The following is a 16964-nucleotide window of genomic DNA, read 5'->3' as shown; positions in this document are numbered from 1 at the left end:
TACCTTTAATGGTTAAAGGACATAATAAGCATAAGAATTAAAAGGGTGTAAGGAAATTGGTTGTTTTTATATGTTCCATAAAATATGAAATAGGGCAACTTTCATGAATTTCAAATAGCAGTTATTACAATGTAAGATACTGACTTTAGAAAACCTGCTGTACCCCGGAAGAGAGGCACAAGCCCCTAGTAAAAGAACCTGAAATTTAAGATTTTCTAAATAACATTTATTACTGATTCTTGTACCCAAAAATAACAAGTTGAAGATATTAGAATCATAGGATTTTAGCATATCTGTGACATTTTTTCATTTCCAGGATTTCCTTTTAAGGAAAGCATTTGTAATCATTATTTCATTGATTCAGAAAAGCTTATTTTACTAATTGTGAAATTTATTTCCTTTGGCATACTTTTAGGAAACCAACTATTCACAACACAAAAATAAAGACTTTACAGAAAACTGTTGGTTTTGTGATTTGATTTTTAATATACTGCCTCTGAAATATTACAATTAGTATATAATTCACATTTTTAATATAGCATTGTGTAAATGTTTAAAAGCTGAAAATATGTGTAGTACTAAAGAAAGAGTTAATCTCCATTGGGAACACATTTCTTTTCTGCATATCTAAGCAATAAAAGTCCCTCTTTTCACATATGACCTTTCATTTAAAAAAAAGTTAATTTTCAGCTCTCAAAATTACATTTAGGTTTGTGGCACTATTTACTTAGCTACTAAAATTTAAAAGTTAATTATCTTCAGAAGTTCCCCCACACACACATTTTCTTCTTCTCAAGAATGCCAAGTTGTTGCAAATCAAACATTTGCCAAGTCCTTATATTATAAAATTAGAAATTTTGAGAGCTGAAAATTAACTTTTTATCTTTCAATGAAATGCCAACATTCACTTCAAGAAGTACATTGCTTTTGTTAACTACAGTTTAAAATATTTGTTATATACTAAGGACAATTTTTGCTCATTTATTTTAAAAACAAAACTCCCATTTAATTGAGGATTGCTGATGACTATCTGTACTTTATATTTTCACAGTCACAGATTTATACTATAGTCTCTAACACCCAATAGAAATCTGGGGGGGAGGGAAAGTTAACTAGACATAATTTCCTAATTCATTAGTGTATTAGTACGTCATTTTCAATAGGCTTTTCCCCCCCAAAAGTAATCCAGTACATTAGACCCCTTGGAAACTAGATCACGATATGGGTATACTATTTTAATGATGGTTTTGAATATTCCTAAGTGCTAAACTGAATTTTATTATAGAAATTTTTTAAACACAAGAAAACTACAATTACAGAACTTGAAAGATTGAAAACAATCTTTAATAATCTACCCAACCCCCTTATTATTCAGATAAATTAGGAGGCTCAGAAAGGTTATATGACTCAACCTGGTACACTTAAAAAGAACTGGGCTTCATTTTAGGAAAACCTGTTTTAAAATTTTTTCATCAATAAGCTATAGAAGTACATTGTAGACACCCACCAAAAATAGTCTAAGAGAAAAGTGGAAGGGTTTTTGCAGGTTGAAAACCTAAATGTTTTGGCCAAGTGATCAGCCCAAATACTGATACAAAAGTCAAGGGATAACCTAGTATTTTAGAAATTGCTGGGCTTAATGTAAAGGCAGCTTTACCAATGAGATGTGTATTAGAATTACATGCTTTAAGTTGCTATGTTAGAATTCCCAAAAAGTACTTTAGTAACTTTTGAAATGAAATGCATTCACAAAAGTGGCATCAACTTGAAATACTTTCAAAGCTATGCAATAAGATGTTCAAAAATACTGATAAAAATCTGATATATTATTATTTTGCCTATGGTGATTTGAAACTTTTGAGCAGCACTATGTTATAAGGTCAATAATGAATGCCTGAATTAAGTCCTACCCTACCCTAGTTATGTGATTTTATTTATGCAAATTATTTACCCCTCTGGGTATTAATTTTGTACCTATCAAAGATTATTACATGACCTCTAAGGTATCTAATAGTTAATACTTATAACCACTTGTTTGGAAACTAGAAATAACAAATATTCATTTTGTAACCTAAACCAATGAGTCCATCTATTTTTCATAAAGAAACCAAGAGAATTGCTATATTACTTTTATACAAGAGACTCATGCCTGTGGTTCCTAAATCAATGTATTTGTAATATTGTGAGAAACAATAGTGTTATTTATACATAAAGAATATCTGATCCTATTTGTAAACAGTTTTAACATTTTTACTAAAAGTCCCCCAAAATACCAAGCTGATAAGGGTTTTCCCATTTGTTGTTTTTTTTTTTTAATATAAACACAAGTAAACATTGAATAGTTGGTCCATTCAGCTGTATCTTTATTTTTTTTTTAATTCTGTAAAGTAATGAACATGGAAACTCTTAAGAATTCCTGTGAACATATGAAACAATTTAACAAGTCTAATAAGATTTTTCACAGAAGAAATTTTCAAGTTTACATTTTGTCCATTTTGCAATTTTTAACATGGGACTAATACAGTATTGTCCCAGGTGGTGGTTAGGAAGTTTTATTTGTACAATCAGGTAAGCAATGAAAATGTCATACCTGAACAAATCATGTAACATTTCCTTAAACATTTGTATAAAGATACTATGGACTATGGAAAGAAGGAATAAAAATTTTCCTTTTCCCAAATAACATTACAACTCTACTTTTCAATTTTTGAAATTAAACTATGCAATTTACATAAATCATTTAAAGGATTAGTGCTATTATCCACCGTCAAAGAATAAAGCATAATGAAGTTGAAAATTTAAAAAAGTTAGATGGCAATTTGCGCACACACGCACGCACACTCACACACTCTCCAAAAAAAAAAAAAAAAAAAAAAACCTTATGAAAAAAGATCTAAACATTCCACTATTTACAATTTGCTCTTCATAGGAATTGTCAAAATTAATGGTTTGGGGAAGTTTTTTGGTAATTAAAAATAAACACTTTTTTTATACAAATGCATTTTGCTGCACCAATACTGTGGGGGAGTTGGGGGAAATTTAAATTGCTAAGTAGCTTCTAGAGCAAAATTAGTTTAACTTTTCGTGGGCCAACTGGTCTGTCATTCAGGTCATTAATAGCAGCCATAGCCTCATCATAGTTGACCATTGCAACAATGGCTTCCCCTAATGGTAATCCTTGGTCATTGTACTGTATTGAAACTGATTCTGGTATTACTCCATAACCATGGAAAAAGTCCAAGATCTCATTGACATTTGCTTTAAATGGAAGATTCATTATTTTAATAGGAGTTACTCTACCTGAGCCACAATTGAAATTTGGATCAGACATAAATCTTCCCTCTGGAAAACCTCCCATGTTATTGTTTCCAAAATCAAACCTGCCAAAAGGTTCCCCTTCAGGGGGACCAAAATTCATGAAAGGACGAGGACCTCTGAAATCATCAGGTGGGCACATGAAATCATCAGGTGGTGGTCTAAAATTATCCGGTTGCCTGAAGTCATCTGGAGGGTGTCTGTCTGGAGGGTGCCGGAAGTCATCTGGAGGGTGTCTGTCTGGAGGGTGCCGGAAGTCATCTGGAGGGTGTCTGTCTGGAGGGTGCCGGAAATCATCTGAAGGATGCCGGAAATTGTCAGGTTGTTGACGAAAATCCTCTGGGGGATGACGGAATTTTCCAGGAGGGCCAAACGAATGTACAGATGGTCCTTGTGTATCAACTGAATGGGAATGTTCATCTCTATCTCGTGTCTGTGAATGATCTTGCATTTTCTCACCTGAGATAGATGAAATATTCACACCAAACTCCTGCATTTGTTCCTCAGATATAAGTCTTAATAATACCTCTGTTCCCAAGAACCTTCGTCGGTTTAAACTTTCAGCTTTCATTGCCTGTTCTTCTGATTTAAATTTCACCAGTGCCTCTCCCAGACCAACTCCTTTGTCATCATAAAGCAAGTAAACATCATCCTCATCAATAGAAAACCCGGCAAAGAACTTTTGTACCTCAACTTTAGTGACATCAAATGGAAAATTTCTTATATATATGCACAGCTTTGGGCCAGAATGTCCTTCCCGATAGTTTTTTTCTGGAATATGCCCAGGTCGTTCTCTCCCCACTGACCCTGATCTTTTTTTTTCATAACATTCAATGAATTTCAGCATTGTTTTTTTAGATATAGGATCAATAAGAACTTGACGGTGAAATAATATAAATTTGTGTAAGGCGAGAGCAGAATTATAGTCTCTCAATGTCTTGAACATCACAAAGGCAGATCCTGTTCTTTTCTGATCCTTATACAAAAATTTAATCTGATCACTGGCCAGATCAGTATCTCTAAAGAAATTTTTTATATCTCTCTTCTCAACACTTAGTGACAGATTTTTTAAATGAACATAAAATCCATATTTGTGAGGGGAACGGGAGCGTCTTTTCACTCTTCTTGGGGATTTTGATCGCGATCGTTTTTTTGAATGTGCATCATTTATTCCTCTTTGTGGAGAACGCTCTTCACTTCTGAAATGAACTTCATCCTTTATATCTACACTACCGCCACAGTCAATCCACTGTTGCTCTGAAGCTGGACTAACTTCAACAAATCTTGAGCCCATGTAATGTCTATGGCGTTGAAGACCTCCTAAAGCATCATGAGATGTAGCAAATTTTACCAAGCAATCACCATTATTTCTGCCAGTTGGATGTTTTAGTAAAATAACTCCATCCACACATAATCCAGGAAAGAAAGCACGTACTTCATCTTCAGTTGCTGAGTATGGCAAACCACGTAAAAATAAGTAACGGTTATCTGATTTGAATGTACGTGTTTCTTTTCTTGGCCCCGTAATACCATGTCTTGTACCATTGGTATGAAAACCAGCCTCTGGATCATCCGAAGGATCATAGCCAGGTTTATTTATTCCTTTCTTAATAGCCTCAACTAAATTAGATAGGCTGCCAACCCCTGATGCACCAGAACTACTAGATCCTGGTCTTTTGGAGCCTGATAACAGTTCTCTTCCTCCACGATCAAATCTTTTTCGTTTCATTTCTATGGTATTCTGCATTTCTGTCTTGCTGCTAAGAAAAAGCTCTACAGGGGAGTCCTTGATAAACCCTCCTGACCGACTCATGGCACGTCGTGCATCTTCATCTGTTGCAAAAATAATAAAAGCCTCCCCAATTTCTCCTCCAATTATATGCACTCCTCCATCAGGAATATTCAATCCCGAGAAGAAGTGACGAATATCCACAGGCCCCGCAATAACAGGAAGCCCCTGTAAACGGATGACTACAGCCATGCTGAGCTCAAACCACAGCAATAATGACCTGCAGACAAAAAGGTACACATAATAGCAAGTCTTACTTTTATAATATCTTAGCACAAACTAAACCTTTAATTACTAGTTTCTGTCTCATTCAAGATTTATGAATGAAAGCGAGACTCAAGTTCACAAAACATTGACCCTATCTTATTCTTAAGAAATCATGGGAAGAACTTTATCCCAACTAAAAAAAAAGTAAAAACAACTTCTTCCTCAAAGAAACATCCCATATCACCTGCCCTGCACAATCCAAATGCCAAAATGAAAAAAAAGGGAAAAAAAATCAAATCTTCCATGGCATGGCTTGAGCCTGCCAATTGCTGCTTCATACCAAGACCAAACTCTTATTAGTTTGACTTAGAAATCTCTCTTGCACTGAAAAGTCTTAACTGATAGAATATTAAAAGACAAAAATAAAAACTTTAGAATTAAAATAATTCACCAACCATGATGAATTTTGTTCTCAGACAAGTTCTATCAGTGGATGATTTCTGCTCACCAATGTAAAACTACCTAGCAATGGCGCACTGTAGATCAGACTTAAAAGAGCAGAAGCCATAGGTACCCAGGTGTACAATTCTATTTTTCCGGGTAGAGTTCTGTGAGAAAAGCCATGATCTTTGACAAGGCTCAGTGAAAAGCATTATGCTCTAGACAGCTTACCTGTTTGATTATTTATTTTTTTTCTCGAAGACCTGATAATTCTGTAAAACCAACTTAACTGTGGAAAGAAAATGAAACATAATTAATGCCTGCTCCATCTGTATTTTGTCTTAAACAATGCCAGATTACTGTAGAATGTCCATTTCAGTGGCTATAACACAATAGTGAAGCACTGTAAGGAACCACAATTATGGGCACATTTTTATGAAATATTCTTCTTTGTTCCAAGGGCAAATCAGGTCTCCTTCAGCAAAAAGCCACATACTGTGCCTTTGCTTAATTTTTTTTTAATATAATCTGATTGATTCCATTTTAGAAGTAGAAAATAAAATATAAAATGAGAAACTGAGGTCAGCAAATGGTGAAAACATGCTTGAAATTACTTGATCATCAACTGTTCCATAATGAATAGCTCCAAGACTGTTAGGAGGAAAACCCTCCATTAACTTCCATCCATGAAAGGAACAAAAATCCAGCTCCATAATATGACTAATATTCAAATCCTCTTTCTTCCTCCTCTTACAACTAACCAAAATAAAACAACAGTCCAATCATTCAAAGTACCGGAAAAGAAACCATAAGAGACAATGCCTGGAATCTTTCTGTCACACTTTAAACCACAAGTCCAATTCAATCAAATGTCATAACCTGTGACACTTGCAAAAAAAAATACTGTGCCTAACTTTCACATACCCATCTCTTTAAAAAAACAACAACAAAACTAAGTCTTCATTAAAGTCTTGAAACAATTCCTATACCATCACTAAAATCAAATGAGTTTTTACTAAACAGGAACATAATATAGTCTAGCATTCCTACAATTACTGATGCACACACAGAAAAAAATGTGATTAACTAAAAAACTACCACATATCAGTTACCAACAAATCAGTGAGATAAAACATCAAGTATCTGTTGAATACGATCTTAATTCATTTCAAAACAACCAAATTGCACTTATTTACAAAAAGTTCTAAATAAACTACAGAAAAAAACAATTGAAATACAGTAACATCACATTAATTTGGAATATTTCACGTTTACATATCACTTCAACTTTACATAGCATATTCCTCACAATAGTACTGTAAAATAAATTATACAATTTTATTCCCATCATAGACTGAGAGATGAAATATTACAGAAAAGTGAGACTCAGGCACGTTGAAGTGACTTTCCCATGGTCAGGAAAATAAATGCTAAGGCCAGAATTGAAACCAGGCCTTCCATTCCAAGGCCAGTGTACTTTTTATTTATACTACACCAAACTTACTCTCAATGAAGGGAGTTTAAAGGAAGGGCAGTTTGAATTAGTCAAAAGTTCAAATTATGGAATATTTTATAAAAGTGATTTTATTACTTTTTCCAAGCCAAGCAGAACTAAAAAGAATGTCCAATTAAATGTCTTACCAAGCCTTATTTAATAAAGAGGCTTCTTCTGTAATTACCTTTTATTTTTAAAAAATTGAAACTTGAAAACTGTTTGACTTTAGGAGATTAAATACAGCCTTACTCCTTAATATTTTCATAACAGAAATGTTTAACTCAGTCTTTTCCTTGAATTAGGATTAATTTCAAATTAATGAAGTTTACTGTAACTTTACTAGCCACCAAGAAAAAGCTGCCAGGAATACTCCTAATCTTTTCTTTTTTATTAAACAATATCTAGAACACTCTGAAAGTAGCTATTAACACTCTAAGCAAACTTCTTTTGGCACTGGGTCTATACATAACTACAAAATTCCCTATTCTGCACAATAACAAAAAAAAAAAAATAATAACTTTTTTATAGGATGAAAACAGTATTAACTATGGCCACATCTTTATTCCTAAAGTAAGGCAAATGTAGGCCTATTAGAAAGAAAAATCAATTCTTTTCCTGTAGCAATATATATTCCCTACAGATAAAATTAAGACCCAAGCTTCTTTAAAGATACTAGGGGCAAAAGTGTCAGGTTTATCTATCTCTAATGACACTGATATTGAAAACACTAAGTCATTTAAAGAAGTAGTTTAGTGAAGACTTAATGATTCCACTTAAGAATTATACTAGAGATTCTTTTTTTAAGGCAGTAGCAAGATGGTATTCTAAGGAAGCACCATAGCTACACCAAACATTCCAATATGTTTCATACAAACATTTTAATCCTGAGAGTAGAGGGGAATGGGCAGTTTTTCACTATCCAGTGAATCCTGTTTGGGAGACTAACCAAGAATATCCAAAGATAAACTTTCAAAAGTTTGTCAAACTACCAAGTTACATCTTTAAATTAAGTTTCCATGTTGGTCTACCCTAATACAATTTTTTTTTTAATTAAGACAAAATAACAGTAACACAAGACACATTCAACTGTACTCTGAAAATTAAGTAGAACAATTTTAGTTTGCCTAATTTTGTTGGGTTACAACATTTTAGTTACAATAAATAATCTAAATGAAATCTAGAATTAAGGAGGCAGGTTACAAAAGAGTTCATTTAAAAAGTGAACTCAACTGCAACAGACATCGAAGTTTACATGACCACTAAAGCAAAAACGGTTTCACCAGTTATTCCTACAAGATGGACAAATTAAAGTCTTCCTCTAATTGGAGCCAAAAAACACACACGAAAAACCACCACCTTTCAATTCTGGCATCAGTCCGCTCTACATTCCTTTAACTAGAACACCGCAAGTTTACTTCCAGACAGGACGACTAAAACCGTGATTTCCTCAGGCTCTCGGATCAAACGTGATTGATCCTACAACTCTTCAGAAAGCCCAACAACTCTACGGGTCTCTCTTCCTTTGCCACTCTCAATTAGTTTCTAGGATCGGTGGACTGCCTATCTGGGTGTCTTTGGGAACGGATCCCTCAAGTGAGCGCCAAAGCCAGACTGCCCAGAGCCTTAGTCTCCGATAGACACAAGAAAATAATGGAGACGATGGATTCCACGGGGTGCACGGGATTCCCCTCAACATCCTCCATCCTCCTTAAAGGGGGGGTCCTCCAGGGGCCTCCATTACCACGGGTTCTAGAGCCAAATGCCGTTAGAGTCCGTCCACATTCCCAAGAGAGTCAAGCGGCTCCTTCGTTCCCGCCAGGCCAAGGTCGCCAGATGGGATCCGACGCCGTCCCCAAAGGCCTGGGGCCAGCCCCCAGGGTCAACCAAGCCTGACCTCGCAGGCGCCTCCGTCCGTCTCCCCGGCCGGGCCCGAGGGCACTCAGTCACTCGCTCCCCCCCGGGGAGGCTAGTACCCCTACCCAGCGGCTCGGCCAAGGTCGTCCGCTACTTCCATCCTACCTAACTCGGGGGAGCCGAGGGGAGGCGCGCGGCCGCCACCTCCTCCCTCCCCGAAATCGAGGCGGGCCTGGGCCTCCCCAGACCGTCTCTACGCTGAAGGGCCGGAGCCACGGCTCCGGAGTTCAGAGAAGGGTAGTAACACGGAGAGAGGGGAAGGGAGAGGTGGAGAGAGAGGGAGACGGTCAGCGGCTGCCCGCGCTCGGGAAGACCGCGCCGCGGGAGCCACGGCACCGTTCTCGTATCGGGGGAGCTGCCCGCAGCAGTGGCGGCAGTTACTTCCTTGCGCGGCGACCGCCGTCGCTACCGCCGCTGCTGCTGCCGCCGCCGTTTCCGCCGCTTCCTCCTCCGGCGCGGGCGGGCCCCGCCTCGGCCTCGGCCGAGGCTCGCTTCCTCCCCAATCCCCCTTAACCCCCCACTTGACCAGACCCCTCCCACCATTCCTGGAGCCTGCAGCGTAGTTCTTCCACAACCCGGTTATAAACACACACCGCGGTTCCCGAGTCTCTATGTCCCAGCCGAGCCTGGGATGTCTCCTTCTGCACCACAACCGCTTCCCGAGGAAAAAAAAAAAAAAGTGGGGAAGGATAAAAAAAAAAAGCTCCAACTCAGAGCAAGCCTCCAACAAAATGGCGGCGACTTCTACCCCTCCCCCCCACCCGGGGTCTCTCGACAAACCGACTTGCAGTTGCTCCGCTCATGCGCCTTCCCTTCTCGGAGCTCGCGCTCTCTCCCTCCTCCCGCCCCTCTCCATAGGGCAACTGAGGCGCATGCGCATTCGGTCGCCGAACTCGTTAAAGTTTTTTTTCCTCGAGAAATCTGCCCCTTTCCTCTACTTCGTGACTATTACGCATGCGCGTCGACTGTGTTTCTCTGCATTTTGATTTTTCGGCTATGTAGTGACCGGAGCGAAAGAGTGGAAGTCAGTTAAATCGTAAACATTAAGTGCCTTCCACATGCTAGGCGCTATGCTAAGCTCAGGGAATTTTAAGAAAAAAAAGTCTAATGGGGGGGGGGACAACATAAAATTCAATAAGAAAGCGGGATGGGGAGGAGGCAAGAGAAAGTATCGGGGAGGAATGATAAAGTGCAGAACAGAATCAGCTTTGGAGCTCACGCCTCCTCAGTACCCTCTGCTTTTTATTCCTTCCTCCCTTTACCACCTGGCGGCTCCTTCGACTCCAGAAACTGGTAATTCTGCTAGACAAATGCAACTGTAATTGACACCTCCTCAAGCACCCCAGCCCCTTAGGCGCCGCCCTTCTTTGATCCTAAGGCGTGAGATTTTTGGCCGCTCCTCCCAGATCCTCAATTTAAGGGCATGGGGAGAGTCGAATATTTTATTTCTCCTCTGACTGCCCCTGAGGTTTTCCCTAAATTCCCATTAGAACACTCACCATTTAAGGGGAGTACTAGGGGAATTAATTTCCCTTTCTTATCTCCATGTTTCCAGAAACTGATTGTGCTGCAGAGATAAAGTTATAAAAAGTTAGTTTAAAAAAGTAACTTTATCATGCCCATACCTAAGAGCTAAGAGTTGTCCTGCCCTTTTCAATTTTTTATGTTGTCTTCCTTCTTCTGAGCTTCGTTGTATTCCCAAGAGTTTAACACAATAATTGACACATTGACATTTATTATATGTCTCTCCCCATCCCCTTTAAAAAAAAAAAAAAAGATCTGGAATTCAACAAATATTTATTAAAAGGCAACTATATATTACACTGTGTTAGGGATACAAAAGGGAATAAACAAAGGTGAGCCATTCTTCTTAGCCTATGAGAATTTGGCCATTAGCTTTCGTGTTATTTCTTCAAGTAGTATAGTTCAAAATCTAATGTCTAGTCTCTGGCTTCCTTTAAATCCTTTGAAAGGGATCTTCCTCCAAGCAACTAAAAGTCTGTCTTTGGACATCCCACTCCCAAGAGGAATAATGCATACCTTAGCTCTCTCCACCCAAGTGGTGGAGACCATAGAATACCATTACTATGAATGCAGTCGTATCAAAGCAAGGAAGTTGACATAGAGGAGTCTAGAGTTGGTGAAATTAGTGATATAGTTAGTATATGAAGTAAGCCTAGGTTGCTGTGAAGGTGGAGTAGGGCCACTAGGAGTGGAGTATAGGCCTGCATTGAGTCGCTCATTTTGGCTTCCTCACAGTGTGATAATGATTAGGATGGGGATTAAGGTAGTTTTGAATAGTATATAGAACATGATGAGTGATAGTTGAAGGATGATCAGATCAGTATTCCTATACTACCATTATTCTTGGAAAGTTTTGTTATTTGATCTGCTTGATAATTCATTATCCCTGAACATTCCTTGGCTCCCCAGTTGAGTAATACAGCTATCCTTTCCTCTCCTCTCCTCTTCTTTCTCTTCCTTTCCCTCAGTCTACATAAGATATCAAACTCTTAATTGCAGGTGCTCTGGCCAAAGGAATGTAAATTTTGATTGCTAAAACCTCCTTTACAGATCAAAGGGTACACAATTTTAGAGAGTTTTTACATATTTTACATATTAAAGGGAACACAATTTCACACTTCCTTTACTCATATTAGCTCCCTAAGACAATAAGCAGATATAGGTTATACATGTATACATAAAACATTCCTGTTAGTCATTTTGAAAAATAAAGTGAAAATGGCATGCTTCAGCATATGTTCAAACTATCAGCTCTTTCTCTGGATGTGGATGGTATGCTTCATCATTAGTCCTTTGGCATTGCCTTAGATCATATTTCTGAGAATAGCTAAGTCATTCAGAGTTATTCATGGAGCAATAATGCTGTTACTGTGTACCATGGTCTTCTGAGTCTATTCACTTCGCTGTGTATCAGTTCCTGTTTTTTCTTGTCATTTCTTATAATACAATAATGTTCCATTACAATTATCTACCACATGGGGCAAGTAGACAAGCACAGGCCTTAGGGTCAGGAAGATCTGAGTTCAAATGGGACCTCATACATTTGATGCTTAGTAAACTTGTGACTCTGGGCAAAGTCACTTAAGTGTCTACAAAAAAACACAGACAACAATTTAAAAAAAAAATACCCAAATCATATATACAACAGCTTATTTAGTTATTCCCCAGTTGATCTTGCTTCTCAGTTCTTAGCCATTACAAATTCTTAGTTGCTGTACATATTTTTGTACAGATAAGTCCTTTTCCCTTTTTTTGGATGTCTAAAAGACTCATGAAGAAAAATGCTATTAACTCTGGAGAAAAATCTAATAGAGTCCAAATAGAGATTGAAACATACTATTTTCCACTTCTTTATTTTTCTTATGGTTGGCCTTTTCAGTCCATTCTTTTTCATAACAACACTAAAATGGAGATATGTTTTCCATGATTGCACATATGTAACATATCAAATTGTTTACTATCTCAAGCAAGTAGGAGGGGAAAAAAGTAAGGCAAGGAGAGAATTTGGAGCTAATTTTTTTAAATGTTAAAATTTGTTTTTACATATAATTAAGAAGAAATAACATATCAAGGGAAAAAACAGATTTTTGTTTCAGGTACCATTTCAGGATTATTCAAAACACTGCACAATTATCTCAATGCATTACCATAGCAGATAGGGTACCAGATCTGAAGTCAGGAAGACTTACCTTCATGAGTTCAAATCTGGTCTCTAATCACAAGTTGTATAACTCTAGATGTTAGGTTCTTACTAAGTGCTAATGAGATAATGAGATATTAGGTTCTTACTAAGTGCTAAGTTGGTACTTAACAATTCTCTAGTTCTGGTCTTTACTAGGAGTTTAACCCCTTTGAACTCCTGGGGAGGAGCTTGCATGCTTAGAGGATCAAGTTCATTGGTTGAAGTAATTTTTCCCAGAAGCCCTTGCATTATCCCACGCCCATTCTCTGGGAGGATAAAAGAGGGCGGCACTCAAAAGATAAGAGTCTTGTTTGGACCAGACTTGAGGCGACTCTCTGGAGGAAGAAGTCTCTCCTCTAGACCAGAGAGTGATCAGCAGTTTCTGGAGACAACAGCACGTTACATCTAGACAAAATGATAAGGTCAAAAAGAGATAACCCAAGATACAAGAAATTCCTGTCTTAGGAGAGATTAAAGGAGATAACTTGAGAAACAAATGAAATTCCTGTCTTATTTACAAATATCTGCGGAACCTCTTAGATAACATCTCTGTGCAAATGTTGTTTTATGACCATGGTTATGTATAAAAAGAATTTCTAAAAATGTAATCCTCGCACTCGGTTTATCCTTGCCTTGTGCCCACCAACTTGTTCTGGCATCCCAGTCCTTGCCAGGCAATTTGGCCTTTCTGGAGGCTAAATACCTGTCTATCCCTTTACTATCAATAAAGACTTTGTTTTGACACAGAATTTATAGAGAATTCATTTGCTATCTGGACCTGCCCTTGGTTACTTTGGGGAAGGAGAGAGAGGTAATCAGACAACCAGAAAAGAGCTGATCCATCTGGGCTTAGAGCCTCAATTTCTCCTCATCAAAAACACTTCACCTTATTTACCTCAGTTCTTTATCTGTAAAATGAGTTGTTAAAATATTAGCAAACTACTCTGGTATCTTTGCCAAAAAAGAACAAACCAAATAGGGTCACTAACGTTTAGCTATGACTAAAAGAACTGAAAAACAACTCATGGTAGTAGCTTCTGTTTTAGGGATCTTAATACTTGAACCCTTAACACACTAAAAACTTACCTCTAGCATTTCCCTATGCTTGGTCAGAACTACCTGCTATTCTCATCTTTATCTTTTCTACCCTTTTCACTTCCCTTATTTAGTTTCTATGAGATATTAAAATGAAAAAAAAAAAAAAAAAGGACAGTTCCCTTACTATTAATGAAGAATATTGTTATAGAAACATTCATGTATCTGTTCTATTTTTATTTCTTTTTGTTGTCAGCCTTCCAGTTTCATGTATAGCTTTTGTTAGATGATGTGGTTTAATTGTATCTCATAGTAATATGTTCTCAAACTATTTTTTCCTTTTAGATTATCAGCCCCATGAGGGAAAGGATCATTTCTGATTGATCTTTTATTTTCCCCCAAACCTATGAGCATATGGGTATTCAAAAATTGTTTTGAATTGAATTTTGTGATTTACCCAGAATTGTATTGTTGTGAAAAATAAATCATTTAATTCAGGAACTGTCCTTTGCCTCTTTTTGTATCCCAGCACTTAGCACAATACCTGACACACTGTAAACATTTAATTAATGTTTATCAATTGATTGATTGATTGTGGAGTGACATGTTAACTCAGATATTCTGTGTCCAAACCAACTAACCTTTCTATTATAGCAAACTGTTTCCATAAGATTCGGGAGATAAGACTTACATCCATTATGATAAAATATAATTTAAGGAGAAAATCACAAATTTATGCAAATTCTAAAAAGAAAGGATCTTTTCTGAGAAAAGAGAAAGTGGGAAAATTTTCAAGAACAAGGTAGCATTTAAGCTAGATTTTGAAAAATGAATGATGTTTGAAAAGGAGAATAGAGCCAGATATCTTCCTGGTATAACTGTGAATAAAGGCCTAAGGGAAAGAAAACATGAAATTATTTCATGGCACAATAAATATTCCAAGTTTACTAACTACTACAATATGCAAATTCAATTAAATTAAAATAACCATTAAATACTTACTATGTTCTAGGCTCTGTCTTACTACAAAGGATACAAAACAGAACTAAAAATAAGCCCTGTCCTAAGCAGTGATTTTCGCTTAGAGAGAACACCATGTGCACAAATAAGTAAATGTAACATATGCACTCAAAAGGGCAAAATAATTTTGGAGGATTGGTAATTCTAACAGTTGGAGAAGAAAGATCAGGAAAAGCTTCATGTAAAAGATGTCATGTAAACTGAACCATGAATGAAGTTAGGATTTGTAAAAAGTGGAAATGAAAAGCAGTGCCTTTGCAAAAAGCTTGGCATATCAGGAGAATCATGAAGATTTCGACAACACCCACAGAGAGAAACAGCTAGAAATAAAGAATTACTTCACTTTAATCATGTTGCTCTCAATGGAGGTAAAATCTGCAATAATAAATGAACCTCCTTGTTCTAAATGACCTTACAAAGCTTAGATATAGCCTCTTAACCAATTGTAATCACTACAATTCTTAATGTTTAGTGTTAAACCAATTGTAATCACTACAATTCTTAATGTTTAGTGTTAAACCAATTGTAATCACTACAATTCTTTATATTTAGTACTCCCTTTCTGCCTTGTTCCATATCTGATTCATGTTTCTTTCCCCTGTTGTACTTTGTCCCACATTCCAATGAGTAAGAGTTCTTGGACTAGATCCAAAAAAGGGTTTGATTTTCAGAAATCTGATATGGAGGCAGAATTATAGAATTGGAAGCCCTACTTCCTTACTGAAAAGCAACCTTAGAACTATGAAACAAATTAATGATCCTTGTTATCATTGTTCAGTTGTGCTGACTCTTCATTACCCTATTTGGAGTTTTCTTGGCAAAGATACTAGAATACTTTGTTGCTTCCTTCTCCAGCTCATTTTACAAATAAGGAAACTAAGGTTAAATGATTTGTGTAGGGTCATTCAGTAAGTGTCTAAGGTCAGATTTGAATTCATGGGAGTGTTCCTGATTCTAAGCCCATTGCTCTATCCTCTGGGCCACCTGATTGCCCTGACAAAATAGAAGTTCATTTGCATTCATTACTTTTTTGGGTAAATGATAGGGATTAGGAAAGGAAACCAGCCTTTGCCAAAAAGTGTGCTGTAGGCTGAAGTGTTATATTTCTGTTTCTCTATTGATTTTTACCTAAATATTATTCTCCTGAAAATATATAATATTCAGCAACACTCGCTCCTTCTGCCCTTTATTTTCATTCTTCCCCTGAGACAATAGGGGTTAAGTAACTTGCTCAGGGTCACACAGTTGGAAAGTATTACATGTTTGAGGTATGATTTCAACTCAGATCCTCCTGACTTCAGGGCTGGTGCTCTTATCCACTGCACCATCTAGCTGCCTGACAATTTTTTTTTTTTTAAATAAGTTCTTACTCTATATGTATCAGAGACTATGCTAAGATCTGGAGAAACAGACAAAAAGACAGTCCCTGTTTTTAAGGGGACTAATAGTCTAATGGGTGAGGCAAGATGAAAACTACATGCAAGTGAGAGAAACAGAAAAAAGAGAGAGACAGGAAGAGAGAGAGACAGAGACAGAGACAGAGAAATAGAAATGCAAAAGCATAATCATTAAAGGGAATTCAAAGATGTCTTTTGTATAAGGTAGGATTTTATCTAGAACTTGAAGACCAGGGAAACCAGCAAGATTAAGGTTAAAAACCATTCCAGGAATGGGGAACAGTCTATGAAAATGCATGGAATTGAGAGATAGATTGTCTTATTTAAGGAATTTGCCGATGTTCAGTAGCACTGGATTATAGAATACATGAAAGGAAATAAAGTAAAAACTTTAATGATAGAACAGGACCAGGCTATGAAGGGCTCTTAAACAACAGACATGACTTTTATCTTTCATTTAGGAAGTGATAGTGATAGATGAAAAATACTAAGTTGCAGTCTAGGATCAGAGGCCATCAGTTGTTTTTCTAGAGGCACATAGAATTTTTCAGCATGAGACCTTTGGGATTGTCTTAGATCATTGTATTGATCAGAATAGCTAAGTCATTCATAATTGTTGATCATACAATGTGGCTATTACTGGGT

At 37.0% G+C, this 16964-nt stretch overlaps 1 protein-coding gene across 5 annotated transcripts; it reads right to left on the bottom strand.

Annotated features, from left to right (window-relative positions):
* Positions 1-2346: 2346 nt before the first annotated feature.
* On the bottom strand, positions 2347-10016 carry RBM12B (RNA binding motif protein 12B). Of its 5 annotated transcripts, none has more exons than XM_074269550.1 (3): positions 9755-10016; positions 5984-6041; positions 2347-5324 (listed from the first exon to the last, which is right to left on the bottom strand). In XM_074269550.1, the coding sequence occupies exon 3, from the start codon at positions 5294-5296 to the stop codon at positions 3059-3061; it is 2238 nt and encodes a 745-aa protein (XP_074125651.1). In that variant the 5' UTR covers positions 5297-5324; positions 5984-6041; positions 9755-10016; the 3' UTR covers positions 2347-3058. The 5 variants fall into 5 exon arrangements, with proteins under 5 accessions (XP_074125651.1, XP_074125670.1, XP_074125655.1 ...); XM_074269569.1 differs by having other exon boundaries at positions 9946-9964; XM_074269554.1 differs by lacking the exon at positions 9755-10016 and adding an exon at positions 9702-9740.
* Positions 10017-16964: the final 6948 nt, after the last annotated feature.

Source organism: Sminthopsis crassicaudata, chromosome 1 (assembly GCF_048593235.1).
Source record: "Sminthopsis crassicaudata isolate SCR6 chromosome 1, ASM4859323v1, whole genome shotgun sequence".
In the NCBI taxonomy this organism is placed as follows: domain Eukaryota; kingdom Metazoa; phylum Chordata; class Mammalia; order Dasyuromorphia; family Dasyuridae; genus Sminthopsis; species Sminthopsis crassicaudata.
Note: the sequence above shows the minus strand (reverse complement) of the source record. Positions and strands in the feature narration are given on the sequence as shown.

Coding starts and splice junctions, on each gene's coding strand:
- RBM12B (XM_074269550.1), bottom strand. CDS start 5,296: ATGGCTGTAGTCATCCGTTTACAGGGGCTTCCTGTTATTGCGGGGCCT.